This window comes from Camelina sativa, chromosome 11 (genome assembly GCF_030686135.1).
Source record: "Camelina sativa cultivar CO46 ecotype springtype chromosome 11, ASM3068613v1".
Lineage (NCBI taxonomy): Eukaryota > Viridiplantae > Streptophyta > Magnoliopsida > Brassicales > Brassicaceae > Camelina > Camelina sativa.
Genome location: NC_141890.1, coordinates 43,191,830 through 43,214,341, shown reverse-complemented (window position 1 = coordinate 43,214,341; position 22,512 = coordinate 43,191,830). Strand labels below are relative to the sequence as shown.

Here is a 22,512-nt window from a genome sequence, read left to right as displayed (position 1 = left end):
CAAACTATTACATGATATTTAACATTGATACAAAAAAAAAAAAAAAAAAACTATTACATTATTAAAATCAGCATATATTGCTTTATTAATGTTCTATATATATATTTATATGTTTTGTAATGTTTATATATATATAGATATATAAGTTTATAATTTACTAATAATGTGCAACAAAAAAAAAATATAGACCAAGGGAATCGTTTGAAAGGAGAGATGTGGATAAGATATTAATTAGTTTTTGGCATATATTATCCCATGACAAAATTACATAATTTCGCTCATTTTTTTTTTCTCGGACTTTTCTTGTAATCAATTCACCGAGCATCATCTACACCAATTCTTCAACGGAACATAGACAAGCAGGATGTGACACCCAATATTATAATGAAAACTGGAAAACAAAATGTGAGAAAACTGTATATAGATTGAGACAAAATAATTTGTTTCGTTCCCTCTATAGTGAGTGGTATTGTAATTTTTTTTTCTATATCCATTACTTGATTTAATATTTTTTTTATTGTATACTACATATATGTATCTGACAAATTATGATTTACACAAATATTATTACTCCCTAAATCAGCTTATTTATTTTGTTTACATGATGCCCAAAGCCTTTCTAAATAGTAACAAATCTCATTAATGTAATGGATAAGTTTATTGGGCTTTAATAAAGAAACCATTTGTGGCCCATATAATTCCAAAAAAAAAAAAAAAAATCAAATTATAATTAATTTTATTTTTTTTCCACATTTCCCCAAAAACGCCGAGAAAGGGACGAAGAAGAAGAACAAGAAGAGAGGAACAGAGGAAGAAGGCGAAGCGACGAGAAAGAGACGGAGAGAGATAGAATCTTCTACACGGATACGGCTACAGATACGGATACGTATATGCGCGTGTGTATTCGGTACTCATTCCTCTCAGCGTTACGTTAGAGAAAAGTGAATTTCGCCTCCGATTCCTTCGACGCGAAACCTAAGCGGTGAGGATTTCTTTATTCCCCAGTTGATTTTCCCGGTAAAGTTTCCGTTTTCTCGGGAAAGTTTACATTTTTCTTGGTTGATTGAGGAATTTTTAGGTTATTGTTGGGAAATCTAGGTTTATTATCACCCCTTTCGTTGTAATCGTTGAGGAGCTTCTTGGTCCATTTTTTTTTTGTTTTCCGTGGCGTATAATCTATTTGACACTCCCTAGAAAATAAAGAAAAAAAATGGATCTTTTTTACTGTTCAAGCGGTTGAAAACAGTAATTTCAGTCGTTGTCTTGCTTTTATTGAACTTATGTGAGTTTTTGTGGTATGTCATGTGAGGAAGGTGCGTGTCTTTTAAAGGTTACACTATTTGGGCATTTACTGTTTATATATGATTGAGCTAAAATGGCAACTTGGTGGTTCCTTTTAAGTGAAAGGGTTGTTGGTTAACAACATTGTTGCTTTTTAGCATTAAAAACTCATTCCACTGGCGTTGTTGCATTCTCATCTGTCTTTGAGCATAATAAAGTTAGTGAATTGTCAAGCTAATAGTTGAACTAGAGGCTGTTTTTGTCCTTTTTTTTTTTGCATCTTCATTTTGTTATGCTAATGTGATCTTGTTTTCATCACTTGTTGTTATGTGAATTGTCGTTGCTTCTTCTTTGATTGTTCTGAAGATTCATCAGTATGTATTTTGTCCAGATAAGATAATGGTTGAAGTTTTTGGCTTTGTGTTATTTTCTGTAAAATAATTGCAATTATGGTGAGCACACTGATGAAACTAAGAGAGAATACTTTGTTTTTGTTTTTTTGCCAGAGAAGATTTTAAAGTTGAAAGATCATGGATATTTCAGAGAAGATGGACCAACTGAATCAAGGCTCGAGCTCATCTCTTACAAATAAGCGAAAAAGAGGTCGTCCCCGCAGAGACGATTGCCAGACTCAGCAACCAGTGAACCAACCTGGTAGTACTACTATTGATGACAATCTGATAGGTCAAGTTGTTTCTGGTGTCGTTGAAGGTTCTTTCGAGGCAGGCTATTTTCTCAACGTTAAGGTTGCTGACACGGAAAAGCAATTGAAAGGCATCGTTTTCTTACCAGAGAAAGTCACTCCAGTTACCCCAGCTACTGATTTGTTTCCCCAAGCTAAGATGTATGCAAGAGAAGATTTCCCGCTTCCCTCGCTAAACCAGCAAGCTCCACTTCAGGGGAAGAAAAATGCTGGGAATCAAACTGATGACCTAGGCTCTGAGCCTCAAATCGATGCCTTGACTGCTGCTAAAAACCAATCTGCTACTTGCATCACATCGCTGCCTGATAAATTTCCAATGAGTGATGGGGGTGCTGGTTCTGTGGCTATCGGTAAGAGGAATTATCCTATTGATACACTGATGAAAGATGTTGATGGCTCTTCTGCAGGGGAGAAACTCACCGAACCTGAAGGCCAAACCCTCTCTCTGATGCCACAGTTTGCTAGTGATGATGCACCCAAAGAGGATCATACTGTCCTGAGATCTGAAGCTTGTCCAGCAAGTAAGGAAGCAGTTACAGTCACTTCTACTTCACCTAACGATTCAATAGCTAAAGGCTCTACTACTTTGGTTGATTTCTTTTCAGCACCTGAAACGTTGCGAAAGCAGGCCATCGCATCCAGCTCTACACTGAACCTTGAACTCTTTCAGAATGAAACTAAACGATCGGGAACAGAGGATGAGAAATCTCCTGCAGATGCTGAACCTCGTGGAGTGGAGGAAAAACCGGCTTCTACTGTTGATGATGTGCCAGAAGAGCTTCAGCTAGAGCTTGGCCACAAGAAGATGAGTGCTTCATCCATTGCTACTGAAGCAAAATCTGATCAGATTGCTTCATCAAAGAGTGGGTTCTTGACGAATGTGTTTGATGGAAGAGAAGAAACAGCAAAAGAACCGGGAGAACCTAATGCAGCAGCTTCAGAGAGTGGCTTGCCAGAGGCAACAACAAAAGTAGATGATAATGATTCTTGAAAAAGTGGATGCAACATCAAAGAAGCGGTTGGTATTATTGAGAACTGAACAGTTATTTTGTTCCCCTCCTTTTGGTTAGAATAGTTAGTAGAAAACGCTTAGTAGGCGGCTCCCTTTTCTCATTTGTGGCATTTTGGTTTTTTGGCTTTTGCCGAAAAAAAAAAAACACTTAGGCTAATTTTTTTTTGCCTTTATGTTTCCCCTTATGGTTAAGCAACTTTGGTGGTTCTCTCACATTCCCATGTTCAGGAAGAAAAGACGATATACTGATGCAAAATCTGAATGAAATGAACAAGTTTTTTTATTCAATGATCCATTTCTAATATCATGTCAAATATTTTGGAATTGCGCATAAAACTGAGCATTTTGTATTATATGGTGGTAATAGTAAATTTTCAGCTTTTAGAATAATCACAAAACTTGAACTTGTCTTTTTACTGATCATAGTGCCTGATGGGAAGCCAGTGATAGAATCTGTTTCGGATTACAAAAATCTGTACTTTGCAGCCTGATGTTCTAAAACCTCATGATAAATAAGATTTATCCTGATGTTCTGAAACCTTTCTCAAGAACCTGATCATGATCATTCTCGGTTATTTGATATTGTTTTAGGCTCTAGGAATAGCAGAAATGGTATCAGACATTTTAACAATAACAAGAAAAAGAAATGGTATTGGTCATGGTACTGTGAAACCATCACAAGTTAAGCGTTTGGGTTGTCAAAAGACATTCTTGTTGATTAGGAAAGAGAAGCATTTCAGTTTAGTTAAGGGACTGAATCCTCTTGAGCACTGCAGTTATAACTCCCCTGAATCCCTGATGGAGTTGGTTATGCGTTTATGATTGTTGTAAACATATAGCTTTGCTTTGAAAATACTAACAACTTGAAAAACCGTATTTGCTTATTTGATCAGATCAGCTACTCTCAAAAAGATGAGCATTGTAGTTACGATTTTTACCAATTTATCACCATGATGGTGCCTGGCAACTTGTTCACGTAAGCCAATGAGTTCTTTTACAGTTAAGTCTCTGGCAAGTTTTTTTTACTACGATACGAATGTAACATCCGAGTTAGTTGTTGCTGAATACATAAGACAAGTATTCTTGGCTAATTAATCATCAGAAATATTCATCAATAGCTGTAATATTTTTTCACAGAGTTATATTTGTCTTCTCTCCTTGTTATTGATATAGATCTAAGATTCGTATCTTAATAATTTTTCTAGTGGATCCCAATAGTACTTGTCGCCTTTTGTAAAGCATAACATAGAAATAAAACTGCTTAAAACAGAACAAAGAGAAACCAATGAAATTAAATGATAGTAGGTCCAAAACCAGGTAATGTTGAGACAAAGACAAAGACAAAGAAAAAGACAAAGACAAAGGCAAAGACGTATCCAAAAAAGAAATGAGATCTCAAAGTGTGAGTTTTTACTGGTTTGGCCCTTTGATGGTACTCAAAGGTTAAATGTTACGAGAAAAAGTGTATTGTTTCCTTGAAACGTGGTTTGGTATTCGTCTCATTCTTTCTTTGTCCCATCACAAACTCAATAGTTTCATTTGGATGTATATATACTTTTTACTTTTAAAAATTATAAAAGCATTGAAAACTATAAACAAAATTGTTGATCGTGTTCAGAAAAATATTCACTGACATGCCAAAAATGTACATGTCAGAGGAAAAAACCGCGAGACCAAATAAGTTATCAAATTGTTTATTTATTTAATTTTATCTTAATCTTTTGAATGAATTATTTATGGTCCAAGTCCAACTTAATCTAAATTTTGCTGGTTTGAGGAACTCACGGTAGATCGGTAAGCTTCCTAAAGAGCAAACATGTCATACACAATTACTACATGTAAGATAATTTTAGGCAAGATTCTCCAAGGTTTAAATTAGAAAAAAAAAAAAAATGATTAGCCAAAATTACGACCTCTACTGGGATTAAAACTTCTCATTTCTAAGTTTCACAATTCGAAATAGTTTTAAGCCTGTTGATTTTGATTTAATTTGTTGACAAGTATATATGTGACAAGAATAAAATGGGGAACTATAGCTAAATGCATGCATGATATGTGATGTGTGAGTCTGTGACAGAGAAGTGGTAAAGAGGTTGGGGATTCCAAAGCAAGAGGGGTCCATAAAACTGGCTTTCGTCTCCCACACTCTCTCGTACGTTACTGCGTCAGTCTTCATTTTTGTTGAACACTATTATAAGACTCCTATCAGGCTATCACCAGTTCGTTTTCATATGCTTTACCTTTTTTATTCACGGATGTCTAGAAATTTTGATTTTGATAGATCAGTCTAATTCATATATAGAATATTTATTTTAATTTACTAGTCATTTTGGATTTTGACTGAAGAATACATTTTACAAAAATAAAATTAAGTAGACGTAATATGGACAAATACGAAAAAGGAGATGATGGCCTAACTTTTTAGTGGATACAACAACAACAACAATTCCTAGTGGACTATATAGGCGTCAATATCTATCAATATATATATGAAGAATATATATGTTTCGTGCAATCCATACAAATTGTTCACTTTGATATTTTGATAACCACCCGAAATGATTCCTAACTAATCTTTGTAAGTCTCTATGCAATCGTCTAGCCCTGGGCATTCGGGTTCGGATTTTCGGGTTGAGTTTTTGGGTTTTCGGATTTAGACATATAAAACCCGTTCGGATTTTTTATAATATCGGGTCGGGGTTGGGTATTACCCGTTCGGATTCGGGTAATTTGGGTATACCCGAACTCAAACAAACCATTAACAAAAAAAAAACAAAAAAAAACTAATTTTTACTTTTTTATAAATTTTAGAACACTTGTATATATATATATAAATATTTAACGTTTCATATTATAGCAAAGAAACTAAGGTGACAAAATGGTTAAAGATACACATTTTAATGCTCTAGGTACTGGGTTCAAATCCCTCAAAATACATATTTTTACATTTAATTCAGATTAGTTCGGGTGGGCATACGGGTTCAAGTAATATCCGAACTTTAGAGATATTGAACCCGATCGAGTTTTACATACTATCCGAACCCAAACCCGTCCCGAAATAGGGGGTTCAGGTTTCGGGTTCAGGGTAATATGCCCATGCCTATCGTAGAAGAGTTGACTTAAATTATGGTTTCTTAACGCCATAATAAATTATATCAACTACTAGAGACCATCATAAAAAAAATTTACACCTTTGTCCAAAAAAAATAAAAACCATTTTACACCATTATATATTGCTCATAATATATACTTCTAACTACTGAAAACATATGTCAAAATTGGTTCATTTGTTAGTATAGCTATATAACAATTGGTTCATTGTTATAGAAGTATACATGCAGATATTCAAACTATAATTCATTATCTCAAACCGATTTCGATAAGGATATATAAACGACAAAGAAATCGACTCTAAACGTAAAAATCAAACATAAGTATTTGTGTTTTAGACAATAAACATTCCAAGAACATTTGGTTGATCAATTTAGCATAGTGCAAAAGAAAGATAATTGTACACACAAAACTTTGTACAAAAGAAAATAACGTGTGGAAGAAAGATCAAAGAGTTGCTTTTACCGAAGGGAGACAATGACTTAGTGGCGAAATAGAAAGGTTGGGTCGTATTGCGTGTCATCAAAAGTTAGAATACATTTTTACTGTTCGTTTCTGACATATTTAGATCACATTTTCCCTAAAAGAAGTTGGTTTTATAGCAAAAGCATGTGATGCTGACTTGGGAAATTATGCCACAAACGCTAGAAAGAGATGTTCTAAATTTTTAATAAAAGGTAACGTCTAGGAATATACAACTATAGTTGATTAAAAGTGAACCAACTAGCTACTCAATTCGTAATATACATTTCTAGAGGTTAGTAAGAGCAAGAGAAGACTCAAATCCAAAACTTTCTATATTTTTGCAAGACATGATGTTTAACAACAAGTTTATGTTTCAGAGGATTCAAGGGTTGTTATACTTGTTCCAGAATTAATTATTTATCTTCATAGAATCTCTGTTTCTCAAAATAAACCAATAAGACCATACCAGATCCAATATGAATTAGGAGAGGGGAAAAGAGTATATTTTGTTGAACCTTTTTTTTTGTTCTTATTTTCAACAGCTTTTTGGCATGTGATCTTATTTTAAGTTAAAGATCCCCCCACACACACACAAAATCCCAACTTTTTACATGTTTAAATTTTAAAAGGATGTAACACATAATACTTTACCAATGAAAAATGTTAATATAACTGAAAGCAAAGTGTGTATCCCACTTGTCACAACAGACAAATTAATATGAATTGTAAATAAATCACTTTGACCATACAATGTGTATCCCACTTGTACCCATTTTCCAACCAAAAACAGGTTTTTAAGATGGATAATCACTGCAGCCTATTGCGTTTACAAACATCATTTTTTCTTTAAAACTTAACGCATGTATGTTGGAAGCATGATGTGCTATGTTTTAAGTAACTTTTAGCATATCTCTTTCTTTGCTTATCATTGAATCTAGGTATATTTTAACATCATATTAGTGTCTTATCTAGTCATTTAAGATTTCAGTTCATTCTCTTAAATCTAGACAATTCTGACTGCATTTCTGCTTGAGAAAAATTAAAGAGAATAATCCAAACCGATCAACTCACGTTCTAAATTGATTAGTCCAAACATTTCGAAATAAAAAAAAACTTTCAATACTATTGAGAAATTTCAATACTTTTGTTGATTTGGCCGAATAAATCCAACGTTTGTTAAATAGAACATTCTGCTAAATTTGCCTAATGTTTAAACTAGTTCGATAAACTCACCGCAAAATTGAAAATATATTTAGTTGTGGTTAATATTTATTTATTTTGGATCCAAATGTGAAAATTTGAGTTTTCTACTTTAAATTTATATAATTGGTTGATTACTTGTTTGACAACAAAAAGGGTCAATCACGTCATTTTCATTTGGTTTTGAGTTAAAACTTCTACACTAAACAAAGAACAAAAACCAAAAAAACAAAAACTATGAAAAAAAACTTTTTTGGATTATTATGATATACTGTATAATTTTTGGATTGGCTGATCACTTTTTTGATATATACATTTTTTATATTTTAACTTGGAAATTATACATACTCTTATTGGTGCTTTGAATTAAACTAAAACACCAAGAAACATGCCAATTGTCATCCAGGTCAATGCTAGTTTTCGCATTGGCCACACAAATATTATATATATATATATATATGTGTGTGTAAAGCACATAATACAGCACAGACAAAATCAATGGCTCTTAAAATTTCCACCCAATTTGGCACAAAACTCCTGACCTATGCAAATGCAACAATAACTTTATTTAGTCTTCCAAAATAATTAAATGTACATATATAATTCATTTTTTTTTCTTGTATGATAACATAAGAGACATATTATAAGATCTACAATTCTATGTACCTAATTTTATGTACGGATTGTTTAAGATGATGTAAGATAAAGTTGAATATCCATTATATAGCTACTCACTCGAGTACACATTTTCTTCTTGGTTGTGATCTAAAATGTGAATCATCATTGTCTATAATACAACTTTGCACTTTCCTTAAACACAATTAACCGCATACAAATGGGTAATTCAATCACATTAGAAACAGACAAGTGACAGATACACATGTTGTTTCCAGTGTATACATATTGGTTTCAAAATTTGATTACTACTTCAAATATAATTATAATCTAAACCTAACACGGTAAAATTTCAAACATATTATTCCAATATACATGAATAAGTTGTGGCTGTTAGTTTAGTATTTTGTTGGGCATTTATTTTATTTAATATTAGTATATAATAAAAGTTTTTTCTTAGAGAGTAATGATTTGGCATCATTTGTATGCTCTTAGTGCTGTAATTTGTCACAAGATTTTAAATATATTATATATAAAGCATATGGTATTATTATATATATACTTTTTCATTTGACTCTTTAATTGTTTAAAAATTTTATAACTTAAAAGCCGCCGCTAAAGAAGATGAAAAATGGCGTGTAAAGTGATACATTTTGTTAGTAGTTTTTGAAGGAAACAACAAAAAAATGCAAAGTGGAATTAACCCGCAATTAATTTAACCTTTTGTTACAACTCAATCTCCATCCATGTGCTGCCTTCTAAAGCAACTACACACGAATATTCTATAGATATGCATCTCTATTTGTGTGCAAAAATACTATTTTCAACGAAACGATCATCATCGTTATGTAATGAGTTGTGACTATGATGGATGATTAAGTTATAGGTTATGCGGTAAAAAATACTTTAGTTAAAGGAAGATGGTGCGATTAGAAACAAATGAGAAATAATAGTAATATTGCTAACAAATGAATTGTTTAAATAGTAAAATAGTTTTAAAAGTATAAAGTAAACGTAATTAATAATATTATTTAGAAAAAAACACTACACAATTTAACAAAAAAAGGTATACAGTACTTTGCCTCTTGTCAATATAGGTAGCAAAGTACATCATCCCAAATTTACTTGTGGTCAAATTGTTCATCACAAAAATTAAAAATTTATCGGTGTGATATAATGTCATTCAATTAGTTATATGTTTGCAATAGATTAGTGATGAAATAATATTAATTGTTCAAAACAAATCCCGTTTCTAATTATAGATAAAATTAAACCATAATTTACAAATTTTACATAAAAGTGATATATATATATATATATATATATATATCACTTTTATGTAATGGATATTGATGATCAGTTGAATAAAAAAGACTTCATTGATCTTGCTAGCTATTTGGTCAGTAATGGATTAGCAAAGTTTGAAAAGAATGGTAAAAAATATTAGTTAAACTAATTCAAACTGGTTATCAATTGGTTGTCAAATCCAAATCATTGCGAATCTTTGGTTAAACAAAGACTGTGAACTCTAACTAAAATAAATGGATGAAGAGTTCCCCGTTATGTAGACATTTGTAATTGTAACCAAGTAAGAAGGTTATTTTATTAGAAAAGAAAGTGTTTGGTTTATAACTTTTTTACCTTTCAATTACTATAAGATGAAAACAAAAAAGAGTAAAGTTATGCTTGAAAAAGACAGAGCCGTTTGCGTTAGAGACTAAGGAAACTAATTAAAATGAAAAGGTACCTCGAAATCACATGCCAATGAAATGATAGATTCCACAAAAGAAAAGATTCGCTTCACAAAAGAATATTCAAATATTAATCCTACAAATTAACCAAGAAATTTGACTACAAAGTCCATAGAAGACCCAGTATAAGCCACGTCCTCCCGTATAAGCCAAGTTTATGGGTAAAAAAATAAACAGTTTCAAATACATCTTATTTTGGATATTATAGACGTTGATTTACGTGGTACAAAATAATCACAAAATGAGAGATTGATAAGTAAACTATGCAGAAGTTCCAGTCTTAATTAGGACCATTCCCTTTCGTTCTATTAAAACTTTGTAAGATGATTTTGATCCTTCACGCTTGTTGAGACATGTGCATTAATGTAGTACATTTGCATGTATGCAAAAAAAAGTGTTTTTTTTCACAAGATTTTATCACCCAATAATTGTGTGTGTTTTAGCCTCACATGCATAAAAGTGATAAAACTAATTCACCACACAACACAAGTATGGCTACATCTTTCTCATCCTTAGACCACACACACACACATATCTATTCCATACGTTAGACCTATTGTGAGATTGTCCATAATTATGGACTTTCAATAAGACAATAATAATAAAGAAATATATATAAATAAAAATAAAAAGAATAAGAAAAGGTAATTTTGAGGAATTGATAACCCTACAAACCTATTACTTAAGAAAAAGGTAGGGCGACCAAAAAGGATAAATTTTGAAAGAGAAAAAACCAAAAAAGCTTAAGAAAAATATATGAATATATTAGAAAACCGAAATATCCAGTTCCAGTTAAAGAAAGCTCATCTTTCTTTCGTTTCAGTTTATTTTATTTGTAGGTATTAGGTAAAGAGTTCATGCTAACAGACGAATATAATTTGATGTAGTTTTGTAAATAGTCATATTCGTAATATTTATAAATTTAATTAATTTATTATTTTTCTCACTACATTTGACTAGTTCATTGTATATAAAATTATAATAACACAATTCATAGATAAATCATGAAAGCTAAATATGGCGCATTAGTACTGGGTCTGTGAGTCCAATTGGTTTAAATGTGTATCGAACTATCGATGACTTACAGTTTTTAACATACATTATAAAATCTATATACACATATATTATATATATATTTATATATATATAATTTTCTTAATAAATATCTTCTATTAAACACATAACTTTATGCAAATATGTGTATAGTTACCAAAAATAGTATATAAATAAGTTATGTCTAATTTTTTGTGTTTTGTTCGTAGAAATTGCACAATATGTTTATAATTATATGATATATATTAAGGGGGTTTTATTGTATTCTAATTTATAAAGAATTTTGAACACTTCAACAAAATCATCAAAAGTGAATAAGTGAAAGATTTTTAAGGATTGATAGAGAGTATTTATTCTGTAGTTTTGCTGATTAGTTTTCAAAAATCTTGTAAAATACTCCAAACAATCTCTGTATTTTTTTTCAACTAAACTTTTAATTTATTAAAAGAGAACTCCAAAATTAGTTGCCCAAACAGGAGGATAAGAGTTTATACAATCTCTGTATTTTTGTGATACTTTTCATGACTTTATTTTGTGAAGAAAGTGTATAAAATCATGAACCAATAACATAATAATTGAATTTATTAACAATCCCAGATTCTTTTGTTTTAATTGAATAACACAAAACTTTTAATGACTTTATAAAAGTATGAATCCAATAACCCAATTTTGTAAAAATTTTAAATAACTTTTTACAAAGTACAAACTAATAAAACTAAATTTTAGCAGAGTTTCTAATAATAAGATATTCTACATTACATTTAAAATGTTTAAAACTCTATTCAAATCTCAAACCAATAACCCCCACTAAACATTACGTGACATTATTGGATGTATATATGTATATATATATATTTTTTTTTGTTTTTAGATAAGTTAATTTTTCTATTTATAGGAAATTTTTGCATAAATTCTAGGTCATATTAATGTTTTATATTCATAAGTTTTGATTTTTTATAATTTAAGAAATATAATATTTTCCAATTGAAAAAACTATTTGAAAAAATATTTATACATAAGATTAAATATTTGAAATATTTATATATGGTAAGTATATTCAATATTTACATATGTGTTTGATTATTAGTTATTAAGAAATGGATATTATAGAAATAAAATTTGAGGTAAATTGTGGATTTGCCACATCAATAACTAATATCACCCATAAATATATTTATTTACTAACAAAACAAAAACTCAAGTAAAATGAAAATTTTTTCTTCTTTTATGTCCAAAAAAATTGAGTAGTTAAAAAAGTAAATCTCAATCTTTATATATGTTACCATTAAAGTGGCTTTTTCCCGGGAAAGGGTTAAGGAACCGTAAGACTAACACAAAAACGTTTGCTATAAATAGAGAGAGAGATCCCATCTTCTCTACACCCGTCAAACCCATTTCTTCTCCACCTTAAATCTTATTTTACCCTCAAAAACCCAAAAAAAAAAGAAGATAAAAACTCTCTTCCTTTACTTTACAAGAAACAGAGAAGAAGAAAAAAAATATATATTTTGAGACAATAAAGTCTCGATTTTTTCTTCTTTTCCGAGGAATGCTCGTTGAACCCTTCCTAGATCGTGTGATTTAGAATCGAGGGTTCTCTTCTGATTTCTCAAAATCTTTTTTTTTTGTTGTTGCTGTCTGTTGGTGCAAAATGGAGCAGAAGAGCGTATTGTTATCAGCTTTAGGTGTTGGTGTTGGGTTAGGAATCGGGTTAGCCTCTGGTCAAAGTTTGGGTAGATGGGCAAACGGGTCAGGCTCTGTAGAAGATGGACTCACCGGAGAACAGATTGAGCAAGAGTTGTTGAGACAAATCGTTGATGGCAGAGAGAGTACTGTCACCTTCGATGAGTTTCCGTATTTCTTAAGGTAACTCAGCAAACAAAATAAAAGCTCTGTTCTTTGTTTTTTTCAGATTTATTATGATACTAACTTAAAAGCTCAATCAAAGATTCAATGTTTTTTACTTTTTTTTTCATATCTCTCTGTATTTTAGATAAGATTGTGTTTGATTGAAATAATCAAATAATACCAACTTGGCAAGTTGGTTATGAAATTTTTACATCTTCCAGCTGTCAAAAAATATTTAATCTTTGGAAAAAACATGACAACTTTGTTATGTTATCACGAAATTTTGAGGATTTTGATTTCTCTTTTGGTGGTGAAAGAATCTTAGAATCTATCAGTATATTTGGGTTTTAGAGAATGATAAAGATAGTAAATGAAAAAGTTTGCTTTATTTTTTATTTTTTTTGGGCCAAGAAAATATTCAGAAAAGGGAGTTAATGAAAGAGAATGATGGGAAAGTGGGGTAGGTTAGTTGCACAATAAGCATGTGGATGATTTGGCAAATGGGAGTCAAGACAGTGAGAAAGAGAAATAGAAAGATTCTCACATGTGATTCTAGTTATTTAGTTTCATCCCTTTCATTATTTCTTGTTTTTTCTGCTTCTTTGTTTGTTTTGGATACTATTGAATCCAGTCTGTACTATTTTAATGTTCTTGGCAATTTTTTTTAACTCAATCATATGATTGTTTAATGGCAGCAAGAGAACTAGAGTATTGTTGACAAGTGCAGCTTATGTTCATCTAAAAGAGTATGATATATCGAAGCACACTCGGAATCTTGCACCTGCAAGTAAAGCCATTCTACTCTCTGGTCCTGCAGAGTTTTATCAGCAAATGCTTGCAAAAGCTTTGTCTCATTACTTTGAATCAAAGCTATTGCTGTTAGATATAACTGACTTCTCTATTAAGGTAAACCAAATCAATGCATGTTTGATATTTACCACAGTAAAAACAGAATAGCTCCTAAGCTTTTCTCTTTATTCTATATTCTTTGGAAACAACAGATACAGAGTAAATATGGATGCACCAAGAGAGAGCCTGTAAGTTACTACTTGTCCTGCGTTTTTTTCTTTTCTTTATGCTGATGAATTCAGAGAAATGATTCTTGTTTTCTTCTCTTTATTGGTTTTGTAGTTTCACAAGAGGTCTATTTCTGAGTTTACATTGGACAAAATGTCGAGTTTTATGGGTTCCTTCTCTATGCTCTCTCAACGTGAAGTTGAACCAAGAGGTTTAAAACAATACAAACTCTTACCTTATTTTCTTCTTTTATTACTTTCAAACATAAACTAAAGAGTTAGCAATTCTTGTAAAATGCAGGGACATTGCGTCGACCCATCAGTGGAAATGATCTTAACTCAAGGTTTGCCTTTGTTTTCCTGTAAGTTAGTTTTATCGATTTTTGTCTCTGTGAGCTCACTAGCTCCTTTCATTTTCAGGAGTATGGAGAGCTCTAATCGTCTCCCAAGACACAAAAGAAATGCTTCTGCTACTTCTGATATCAGTAGCATATCTTCCCGCTCCTCTAGTTCTGTTTCAGGTCTAGAAACTGATATACATTGTAGTTAACTTCAGATTCGTAGGTATATTTGTTAACCTATGTTTTTTAATGGCTTGTAGCTTCCAGCAAACGCAATACAAATCTATGTTTCGACGAGAAACTTTTCCTGCAGTCACTTTACAAGGTACCAATAAAAAAACTATACACAAATTTGCTAAATTATTGTTCTTCAGTGGATTTTTTACAACTGTAGTCTTTTTCATGCAGGTCTTGGTTACTGTATCGGAAACAAGTCCGCTAATAATATACCTCAGAGATGTTGAGAAGCTTCTTGAGTCAGAAAGATTCTACAAGTTGTTCCAACGACTCTTAAACAAGCTCTCTGGTCCTGTCTTACTTCTTGGCTCAAGAGTATTAGAACCTGAAGATGATTTCCAAGAAGTAGACGAAGGGGTCTCCGCGCTGTTTCCTTACAACATCGAAATAAGACCACCGGAAGATGAATCTCAGCTCATGAGCTGGAAATCTCGGTTAGAAGATGACATGAAAATGATTCAGTTTCAGGACAACAAGAACCACATTGCAGAGGTTCTAGCTGCTAATGATATCCAATGCGATGACTTAGCTTCGATATGCCACGCAGATACAATGTGTTTGAGTAACCACATTGAGGAGATTGTTGTTTCTGCTATCACTTATCATTTGATACACACCAAAGAACCTGAATACAGAAACGGAAAGCTTGTGATATCTTCCAAAAGGTGAGTTCAAGAATCTGTTTATTCATTCCCTAACTGATTATTTCAACTAATCAACTGATTCATGAACTTGCAAACAGTTTGTCTCATGGACTAAGTATATTCCAAGAAGGAGGAAGCAGATTACTGGAAGACTCCTTGAAGCTCGACACAAACACTGACTCTAAGCGAAAAGAAGGAGAAGTGAGTTCAAAGAGCGAGTCAAAATCAGGTCCTGACAACAAAAACGAGTCAGAAAAATCACTTCCTTCAAACAAGAATGACAATCCATTGCCTCCAAAAGCACCTGAGGTTGTTCCTGATAATGAGTTTGAGAAGCGTATAAGACCAGAAGTTATACCAGCAGATGAGATTGGTGTGACATTTGCAGATATTGGTTCACTAGACGAAACAAAAGACTCACTTCAAGAACTTGTAATGCTTCCACTTCGAAGACCAGATCTCTTTCAAGGCGGTCTTCTCAAGCCGTGTCGAGGAATCTTATTGTTCGGCCCACCTGGTACTGGCAAAACAATGCTAGCAAAAGCAATTGCAAATGAAGCAGGAGCTAGTTTCATCAATGTCTCAATGTCTACAATCACTTCGAAATGGTTTGGAGAAGACGAGAAGAACGTGAGAGCTTTGTTTACTTTAGCAGCTAAAGTATCTCCAACGATTATATTTGTGGATGAAGTTGATAGTATGTTGGGACAAAGAACAAGAGTTGGAGAGCATGAAGCTATGAGAAAGATTAAGAATGAGTTTATGACACATTGGGATGGGCTAATGACGAAACCAGGTGAAAGGATTCTCGTTCTTGCAGCTACAAACAGACCGTTTGATCTTGATGAAGCTATCATTAGGAGGTTTGAGAGGAGGTACTAAGCAAAGTTTGGTAAAATACAAAAGCTCTAATCAATCTTAATAATGGTGACTGATTTTTGTGTGTTTGTGTTGTGAACAAAACAGAATAATGGTGGGACTTCCTTCGATTGAGAGCAGGGAAAAGATCTTGAGAACTTTGTTGTCAAAAGAGAAAACAGAGAATCTTGATTTCCATGAGATTGCACAGATGACAGAAGGCTACAGCGGAAGTGATCTTAAGGTTTTTCTTATCATCTCTAAACAGAACCTAAATATGTTTTGTAAAATCATGTGGAAACTGAATGTTTGTTAAACTTTTTGTACGAACAGAATTTATGCATCACAGCTGCTTATAGACCGGTTAGAGAGCTGATTCAGCAGGAAAGATTAAAAGATCAGGTAAAAAGAACTAAAAGGAACCTCTTGTGCACTCTTTATATATCAAATTCTCTGCGGATATTGAAATCTCTCTTGTTGGTTTAGGAGAGGAAGAATAAAGAAGAAGCAGGAAAAAGCACGGAAGAATCAAAAGAAGAAGAAGCGGGAAAAAGCACGGAAGAATCAAAAGAAAAAGAAGCGGGAAAAGGCACGGAAGAATCAAAAGAAAAAGAAGCAGGAAAAAGCACGGGAGAATCAAAAGAAGAAGCAGCAGAAGCTTCTGAGTCTGAGGAGAGAGTTATTACATTGAGACCATTGAACATGGAAGACATGAGAAAAGCTAAAAATCAGGTCTAATATCTTATCTCATTTTGAATAAAGAAAAAGACAAGAAATTGTAAAAATAACTAAGATTTGTTGTTATTGTTGTTGTGTGTGTGTTTGACAGGTAGCTGCGAGTTTTGCATCAGAAGGAGCAGGAATGAATGAGCTGAAGCAATGGAATGATTTGTATGGAGAAGGAGGCTCAAGGAAAAAAGAACAACTCACTTACTTCCTCTGAAATATGCAAAAAAAAAATGTGAATGTATGTTTCTTGATACACAAGATATACATGTAACAAACAGATCCGGCACATCACAAAGAAAGAGTCTTTAATTATTTCTTAGGCCATTCCATTTTTTAGATCACTTCTTAGGTTCCTCTTATTCTCTTTCCTTTTGGATTCTTAGATTTTTTTCTCAAAACTGACATTTATATATATATATATATATATATATATATGTTCATATTTATGTCATTGTGAATTTTTAGTTAAATGTAGTAAACATATTTATATAAATATTTGCATGCTTTGTCTTTGCTTGTATTTGTTGAGATTTAGGAACTAGGAACTCAATACAAATTATATAGATAAGTGAATTAACCAAGGAACACGGTGTAAGGAGCGAAAACCACATTGACCCAAAAAAAAATGGAAAACCAAAACTTAACCAAACGAAATCTGTACCGGTTCCGGTTTGATTTGGAAGTAATGTAAATTGACACAAACCGATACAATGAAAAGAGTAAGACGATGATGATGATCAATGATTGTATGAACCCAGAAAAAGAGAAATGAAGAGATACGAAAATCTAAAGGTAGGAGAAGCCCTGTCCAAAAACAATCTATACCCATTTGCTTGCAATGAACTCAGCTCCGTTTTGAGTCTTGCGTACTCTCGATTACCCAAAGATGTCAAAGCTTTGATCTTTCGAGATACCCTCTCCGCTTTTCGTCTTCTTCCTGAGTAAGTTACGAACTTCATTATCTCAAAAATCCCGAGTATTTAGGGTTCTATTGTGCTCTAATTTAGGGTTACTCTGTGTTGAGATTTCGTCCATCTATGTTGAAGCTTAATTCTTAGGGTTGGTAAGTCTAAAAAAAATCAATGAAGTTGGGAACTTTTTCAGTTAACAATGAAGCAGAGGTGATACGATCTTTGAATGGCTTTACTACTTTTTGTCTATCAAATTAGCTTTTGATTCTTTGTGCTTGCTTATACAATTTGCAAACAAATTAGAAAATGTAGAATGTTGTTGTGCCTTTCTTGAATATAATCCAATGTTATGGTTCATATGTATCTGTTGATGAAAAGTCCTGAAACTTCGAACCAAGGGCTTTTCGTATTTACGTTTTCAATTACCAAAGATCATATGTTAAAAGCTAGATTGTTCTGTTTTCCCTTAGTGTGACAACTTATCACTGATAAGTAAGGCTACTCAAGTCCTATTGTGCATATCTCTCTTAGATTTGTATGATCTCTTTGTTTATGCAATTCTATGTTTCTACTTCTAAAAAGACTGTTAAGACTAATATTTCAGATTCTTTATTTTTATTTGTTTTCATTTAGCGTGAACACATCAGCTGCTGTTTCAGCTGCTAACCTTCTCCTGAAGAGCGTGGAAGCCGTGCTGCCCAAACAGAAGAAGAACTTAGCTATTGTAGAATTCAAGCAGGCTAAAGTAGCACTGAAGAGACGCAGTAAGAGCCCTGAGGAAGATTTATGTATGTTTTCTTGTTATCTTTTCTGAAATATCTTCGTTAATATCTCGATATAATCCTTCACCACGTGCAAATCCTTTTTCAGATATACCTTCACTTCCACAAGATGTCCTTATTCACATCTTCAGTTTCCTCGATATATCATCCTTACTTTCCTCAGCTCAAGTGTCTCGGTAGCTCCTCTATATCTCCACATTGCAGAGTCTTTTGCTTCTTCTTTTTTTCCCTTCTACATCTGTTTGTTTTGTCTGTTTGTATAGCTCATGGAACCAAGCTACGCATGATGACTCTCTGTGGCAATCATTATTTGAAGTTCACTTCTATCACAAACGTGTGATTCGTATTCATTCCAGTATTGATTGGAGAGAAGCCTTTAAGAAAGCATATATCGGTTAGAATTTTTGTCCATGGTTTTTATCTTTCTCCCTTTCAGAAACCAAGCTTTCTCTGTGTAATTTCTAAAGTACACTTGCAGCGGCTAATTCATCGAAGGCGTTAAGATCTGGCCGGGGATACTGCAGTTACTGTGATTCTATTGTTTGGCACGACAACTTAAGATGTCCGGACAAACAATGTCAGTTGAAATCAGGCAACAAGCCGGTCGACCTCATATCAACTCACCAAGTAAGCATTTCCTCTTTCAATGCGCCATGGTCACTTCTTTTGTCCCGTTTCTGTTACTTTTTGAGCAAGTTATTTATCTGTCTCTGGTGGTTTTTTTCTTCTTTACAGGTTGTCAACTATTTACTGGGGGTAGCGAGTTCTTCTGATGAAAGTGAATCAGATGATGAAGCCGTTCCTGGACTATGGTCTTATCCTGCACTACACTGATTTCGTAGCTTAACCAAAACGTCCTTTCAATGTAAACTTTGTTACTCATATCAATGTAAACTTTGTTACTCATATATACACATTCATATTCAATTGTTGTGTACAGAGAAAAGTTCGTCTTCATCTAATTAGGCTTGTCTCCCAAATGTGTCTTCGCACCTATGGCTAATTTGAGTGTCATGTTCTTTAAACTAGATCTCCAAGCTATTATGTTTCGAATAGGTGACTCAAGGAACTATAGAATTGAAAAGAAAAAAAAAATTGGAAAGACATTTAAATGGATTGAAGTGGAATTGATTAGTTGTAGCCTGATCTCTGTTTTAAAAACAGTGAGGAGAAGTTGAGTAAGCCAATGGGTAAGAAATACACAATGTCAATGTTTATTGTATATGTACATATAATGATAACAAGTCGTGGAACGCATTTACATTGGTGTTTTTTGTTTTTCTAATGAAGCACATTTTTGTCAAGATAAGAGCTAATATTGAATTATATCTTACAAGTTTTCTTTATGTTGTTAAAGTGTATATTCATAATCATCTAACTTTTTATAGGCCAAAACATAAAAGTTCGTTCAACTCCGAATAAACAATACTACTAGATAGATGTTATGATGCATAGACACATTCCATGACAATTTCGTGGATGTAGTTAAGTACTTACTAATACTAACGTATTACGTATGAGTGGGCATAGCTTTTGTATTATTCTATAATTCATATTTAGGTCTAACTGTTATAAGCACTTTAGTCGGCATAGCTCAATGCGACCCTTAGAAAACTATTGTATAGTCAAAACCAAAGGAAAAAAAAAAACTATTAGTCCACATTTTTTTTTTTTTTGTCACCTACAATTGAAAATAGTTTAACTACAGCCAAATATAAACCAGATTTTAGAAAACAAAAGTATTTGAACTATAGTAACAAAAAGCAATCTAAATGTAATTAAGTAACCAAGGGAATTTGATTATTTTGGTTTGTTGGTTCATAGGTTTGCTGCATTGAACGCAACAATACCAGAACAGTTTTAGAAGCTTAAGATCAAATCGAAATACAGAAAAACAAAGTTGGGAAGAAATTATAAAAAGTAAGAAACAAAGTTAGGCCAATGAATAACTTATTAAAAAGTAAAAATTCTCGCTTGTGTTAAAGTTATAAAACAAAGTGTTTAACAAAAGAAAAAAAAAAGAATGTAAAAGCAAACTCTTCTTTAAAGTTTAAAGTGAAAGAGGTGTAAAAATTTGAACTTCACGAACGAAAGAGCTTTTCAAGTCAAAGCTTTTGAGGTTAAAAACCATTGATATACTCAGATATAATAAATTTATACCAAGTATAAACAACTTATTCTTTAAGAGAAGAGACAAAAGGAAAAATTGAAGTATGCAATGGACCAACAATAATACTTTTGTCATGGAAAGAACCCCAAGTTATATCTTTAAACACTACTAAGGTCAGAGTTCAGACCGTCAGAGAGTTAAACTCTTCTTTCTTCTTTTTTTTTTTCTTTCTATGTAGTAAATGTTTCTTTTTGTCATTCTTCTTTATTGTATTTATGTGTTTTTCATCTTGTCTTGTTTTTCTTACTATCTTATTAGGTTATGTATTAGTAAGAGTCAATATGGGGTTTTTTAACAACAGTTTAAAAATATAAGAGCATTTTTGCTAAGATTTGCTTGTTTTATTGTTGATTTGTTAAAATATATGTGGGAAATAGATTTATAAAGATTATATAACATTAACTGATATTTTACATGATACTATGATAAATGTTGTTGAATATACTAGTTTTTTGTTGATATATATCACGTAAGACACAAAATAGTTAAGTTGAGTATGCAAACATACATGCAATCCTATAAATAGAGTGTCAGTGTCAACTGTCAATCATATTGTATTACCGTAAAGTTGCTTGGCCACATAAAATTATAAATTTGGATTAAGTTAGCCCTAAAACATGTAGCAAATGTGCGTTTTTAATTACCAAATGTGGCCTACCCACGAGTCATGTTGAGAAGGAGGATCGTGTTGACTGTTGAGGCCAAACCACGAGTCACTCTTTAGCTTTCGCTTCCGGTTGAGTGTGCAGTTCTCATTTTACCAAAGGTGCAATTAGAATATAGGTTACACGCAGCCCCGTCTTAAAAAAATTTTGTCCCTAGGCATACAATTTTTTAGGACCCTTTTCAACATAAATTTTTTTTTCTTTTTTTTGGTCCCCATTTCCTTAATGTTTTTTGCAAAAAAAAATTTTGTCCCCACACCATTGTCCCTCTCACCATAAGTATGAGCCGGGGCTGGTTACAGGAGTTTCTTATTATTCCATTATGCTTTTTCAGTAACCTAATGGAAGAACAAGAAACTCCTGTAACCTATATTCTAATTGCATTTTAATTACCAAAGGTGCATGTTCTATGCCATTGACACATATTGACAAGTTTGACATACAAAATAATTAATCTTCTTAATTTGTTCTAATATATAATATTATGCCTTAAAATTATATGTAATTTTTCTTAATTTAGTTTATTTTGTGCAAAAAAACCTTTTTATCAATTTAGTAAATTCATTATATATAATAAAGACATAAATATTACGTGTTTTATAACCTGATGAGTGTTAGATTTTAGAAAATCAAATACAAAAATATATCTATGAATGTCTAAAAATATAAACAGCCTCTTTTAAATTAAAAAGCACTTTAGCTTAAAGAGAAAGCTACTACGTACCATATGTGTCAATGGCATAGAATCTATATATACATTTTCGGAAACATTTAGCAATAAATCCTGAAGTTGGAATCTATTTACAATCATACAATTGACATTAATTATTAATTTGTTATTTATTTAATTAATTGATATTAAGTTTTTATTTTGGAAAACAAGATTTTCCATCCTAATAAAATTTCCAAAACAATAAGAACCACTCCTTTTAACATTAAGTATTAAGTTTATAATTAATTTTATGAATATTAAGTTTTCAATTTTACAAAACAATAGGAATTAATTCTATGAACACACAATATTTTCTTTCTATAAATAACTTTTTATTTAATTGTATCTTATATAGTTCCTATACTATAAAACAATAAACCTCAAACAAAATACTTTCTACACAAACTA

The 22,512-nt window shown here is 32.1% G+C and overlaps 3 protein-coding genes across 8 annotated transcripts; all 3 read left to right on the top strand.

Moving 5' to 3' along the window:
* The first annotated feature begins 330 nt into the window (after positions 1-330).
* LOC104725803 (uncharacterized) lies at positions 331-3,284 on the top strand. Of its 6 annotated transcripts, none has more exons than XM_087476505.1 (3): positions 331-982; positions 1,793-2,505; positions 2,590-3,284. In XM_087476505.1, exons 2-3 carry the CDS (start codon positions 1,812-1,814, stop codon positions 2,973-2,975), a joined length of 1,080 nt encoding a protein of 359 aa, XP_087332631.1. In that variant the 5' UTR covers positions 331-982; positions 1,793-1,811; the 3' UTR covers positions 2,976-3,284. The 6 variants fall into 6 exon arrangements, with proteins under 6 accessions (XP_087332631.1, XP_010442838.1, XP_010442835.1 ...); XM_010444536.2 differs by having other exon boundaries at positions 419-982; positions 1,788-2,505; XM_087476504.1 differs by having other exon boundaries at positions 760-1,017; positions 1,788-2,505.
* A 9,210-nt stretch (positions 3,285-12,494) lies between these two features.
* Positions 12,495-17,181, top strand: LOC104725802 (uncharacterized). Its single transcript, XM_087474453.1, has 13 exons — positions 12,495-13,057; positions 13,735-13,945; positions 14,041-14,076; positions 14,171-14,267; positions 14,357-14,399; positions 14,476-14,576; positions 14,657-14,721; positions 14,805-15,298; positions 15,376-16,152; positions 16,244-16,379; positions 16,469-16,537; positions 16,622-16,867; positions 16,965-17,181. Exons 1-13 carry the CDS (start codon positions 12,843-12,845, stop codon positions 17,076-17,078), a joined length of 2,604 nt encoding a protein of 867 aa, XP_087330579.1. The 5' UTR covers positions 12,495-12,842; the 3' UTR covers positions 17,079-17,181.
* Positions 17,182-17,576: 395 nt separating this feature from the next.
* On the top strand, positions 17,577-19,503 carry LOC104725801 (F-box protein At5g52880). The gene is made up of 6 exons (XM_010444531.3): positions 17,577-17,805; positions 18,409-18,563; positions 18,646-18,733; positions 18,821-18,951; positions 19,036-19,184; positions 19,293-19,503. Exons 1-6 carry the CDS (start codon positions 17,633-17,635, stop codon positions 19,389-19,391), a joined length of 795 nt encoding a protein of 264 aa, XP_010442833.1. The 5' UTR covers positions 17,577-17,632; the 3' UTR covers positions 19,392-19,503.
* The last annotated feature ends 3,009 nt before the right edge of the window (positions 19,504-22,512 follow it).

What these genes read in the sequence shown, in the direction of transcription:
- LOC104725803 (XM_010444533.2), top strand. Translation starts at nt 1,812, where the DNA reads ATGGATATTTCAGAGAAGATGGACCAACTGAATCAAGGCTCGAGCTCA.
- LOC104725802 (XM_087474453.1), top strand. Translation starts at nt 12,843, where the DNA reads ATGGAGCAGAAGAGCGTATTGTTATCAGCTTTAGGTGTTGGTGTTGGG. An exon ending in GATGCACCAAGAGAGAGCCT is followed by an intron (nt 14,077 to 14,170) that starts GTAAGTTACTAC and finishes TTGGTTTTGTAG; the next exon opens with TTTCACAAGAGGTCTATTTC. An exon ending in TCCTGCAGTCACTTTACAAG is followed by an intron (nt 14,722 to 14,804) that starts GTACCAATAAAA and finishes TTTTTCATGCAG; the next exon opens with GTCTTGGTTACTGTATCGGA.
- LOC104725801 (XM_010444531.3), top strand. Translation starts at nt 17,633, where the DNA reads ATGAAGAGATACGAAAATCTAAAGGTAGGAGAAGCCCTGTCCAAAAAC. An exon ending in GAGCCCTGAGGAAGATTTAT is followed by an intron (nt 18,564 to 18,645) that starts GTATGTTTTCTT and finishes ATCCTTTTTCAG; the next exon opens with ATATACCTTCACTTCCACAA. An exon ending in TCCTCAGCTCAAGTGTCTCG is followed by an intron (nt 18,734 to 18,820) that starts GTAGCTCCTCTA and finishes CTGTTTGTATAG; the next exon opens with CTCATGGAACCAAGCTACGC.